General features: G+C 45.8%; 1 protein-coding gene and 1 pseudogene across 1 annotated transcript; one reads left to right on the forward strand and one right to left on the reverse strand.

The window, feature by feature from the left end:
- Positions 1-944, reverse strand: part of LOC114005120 (60S ribosomal protein L6 pseudogene) — a 23139-nt pseudogene extending 22195 nt beyond the window's left edge.
- Positions 885-1616, forward strand: LOC102490438 (heterogeneous nuclear ribonucleoprotein A1). Its single transcript, XM_014582135.2, has one exon. The coding sequence runs from the start codon at positions 943-945 to the stop codon at positions 1558-1560; it is 618 nt and encodes a 205-aa protein (XP_014437621.1). The 5' UTR covers positions 885-942; the 3' UTR covers positions 1561-1616.
- Positions 1617-1780: the final 164 nt, after the last annotated feature.

Consider the following 1780-nt stretch of genomic DNA (forward strand, 5'->3'; position numbering starts at 1 on the left):
AAAGTTAAATAAAATAATTCTAAAAAAAAAAAAAGATTGTGGCATGACCAAACACCACTGAAAAAATGTTCTCTCTCTCTCTCATGCCCTCTGGCAATAAAATAAATAAACTTTTAAAAACAAATAAAAGTTATATTATTTATTTTATTCATGATAGAGTGCACATGCATGCACATGAGAAAGGTGAGGGAGAGAGAAAAGCACCTTTGACAGGGTACTTCTCAGTGATTCCCTTTCCTCAGCCCTCCATCTTGTCAGGATATTGGACACATGCATACATGCCTGGCATGTTTCCAAATTGACCCAGGGACCCAAACCCCCATCTAGTTTCCAGCACTACAGTTTAGTTTGCTACTGACTCTGCCATCAGGTTAGGCCACATTACTCTTATTATTACAAGAATCACTCTGTGTTGACTGTTGCCATGTTGTTCTCCCATAGATGGGTACCTTGCTCAACTGGCCATTGCTGGCTTGAAGATGAGGGAAGAGGGCATGAGCCAAGGACCTCGAGAAGACCCAGTGTGAAACTTGAAATGCTAAGAAAACAATGTTTTCCCTAGAGCTCCCAGAAGGAGTGCAGCCCTGCCAGCCTGTGATCTTCTGATCTCCAGAACTGTAAGATTGGATGGCTCCTGCCCACATGGGTGAGGATGGATCCTCCTTACTCAGTTTACCAATTCAAATGCCAGTTTCTTCTGGAAACATTCATAGATACACTCAGAAATGCTTTAGCAGTAATCTGCGTATCTCTTAGCCAAGTCGACTTGACACCTGAAATGAACCATCACAAAAGTTTAAAAGGAGTCACTCTGTTAACTGTTGATATTCTGTTCTCCTCTATAGGATGGACATCTTCCTCCCTTCAAAAGTAAGTCCCTCGCTTTCTGCCTGTGGACGCCGCCGGGGAAGCATCGTTGAACTCTCTCTTCTCACTGCCGTCATGTCTAAGTCCGAGTCTCCCAAAGAGCCGGAACAACTGCGGAAACTCTTTATTGGAGGGTTGAGCTTTGAAACAACTGATGAGAGCCTGAGGAGCCATTTTGAGCAATGGGGAACGCTCACAGACTGCGTGGTAATGCGAGATCCAAACACCAAGCGCTCCAGGGGCTTTAGGTTTGTCACGTACGCCACTGTGGAGGAGGTAGATGCAGCCATGAATGCAAGGCCACACAAGGTGGATGGAAGAGTTGTGGAACCAAAGAGGGCTGTCTCAAGAGAAGATTCTCAAAGACCGGGTGCCCACTTAACTGTGAAAAAGATATTTGTTGGTGGCATTAAAGAAGACACTGAAGAACATCACCTAAGAGATTATTTTGAACAGTATGGTAAAATCGAAGTGATTGAAATCATGACTGACCGTGGCAGTGGCAAGAAGAGGGGCTTTGCTTTTGTGACGTTTGATGATCATGACTCTGTGGATAAGATTGTCATTCAGAAATACCATACTGTGAATGGCCACAACTGTGAAGTAAGGAAAGCCCTGTCCAAACAAGAAATGGCTAGTGCTTCCTCCAGCCCTAGAGGTCGAAGTGGTTCTGGAAACTTCGGTGGTGGTTGAGGAGGTGGTTTTGGTGGTAATGACAACTTTGGTCGTGGAGGAAACTTCAGTGGTCCTGGTGGCTTTGGTGGCAGCCATGGTGGTGGTGGATACGGCGGAAGTGGGGATGGCTATAATGGATTTGGTAATGATGGTGGTTATGGAGGAGGCGGCCCTGGTTACTCTGGAGGAAGCAGAGGCTATGGAAGTGGTGGGCAAGGGTATGGGAACCAGGGCCGGG

This window comes from Tupaia chinensis, unplaced genomic scaffold (assembly GCF_000334495.1).
Source record: "Tupaia chinensis unplaced genomic scaffold, TupChi_1.0 Scaffold142384_1, whole genome shotgun sequence".
Classification (NCBI taxonomy): domain Eukaryota; kingdom Metazoa; phylum Chordata; class Mammalia; order Scandentia; family Tupaiidae; genus Tupaia; species Tupaia belangeri.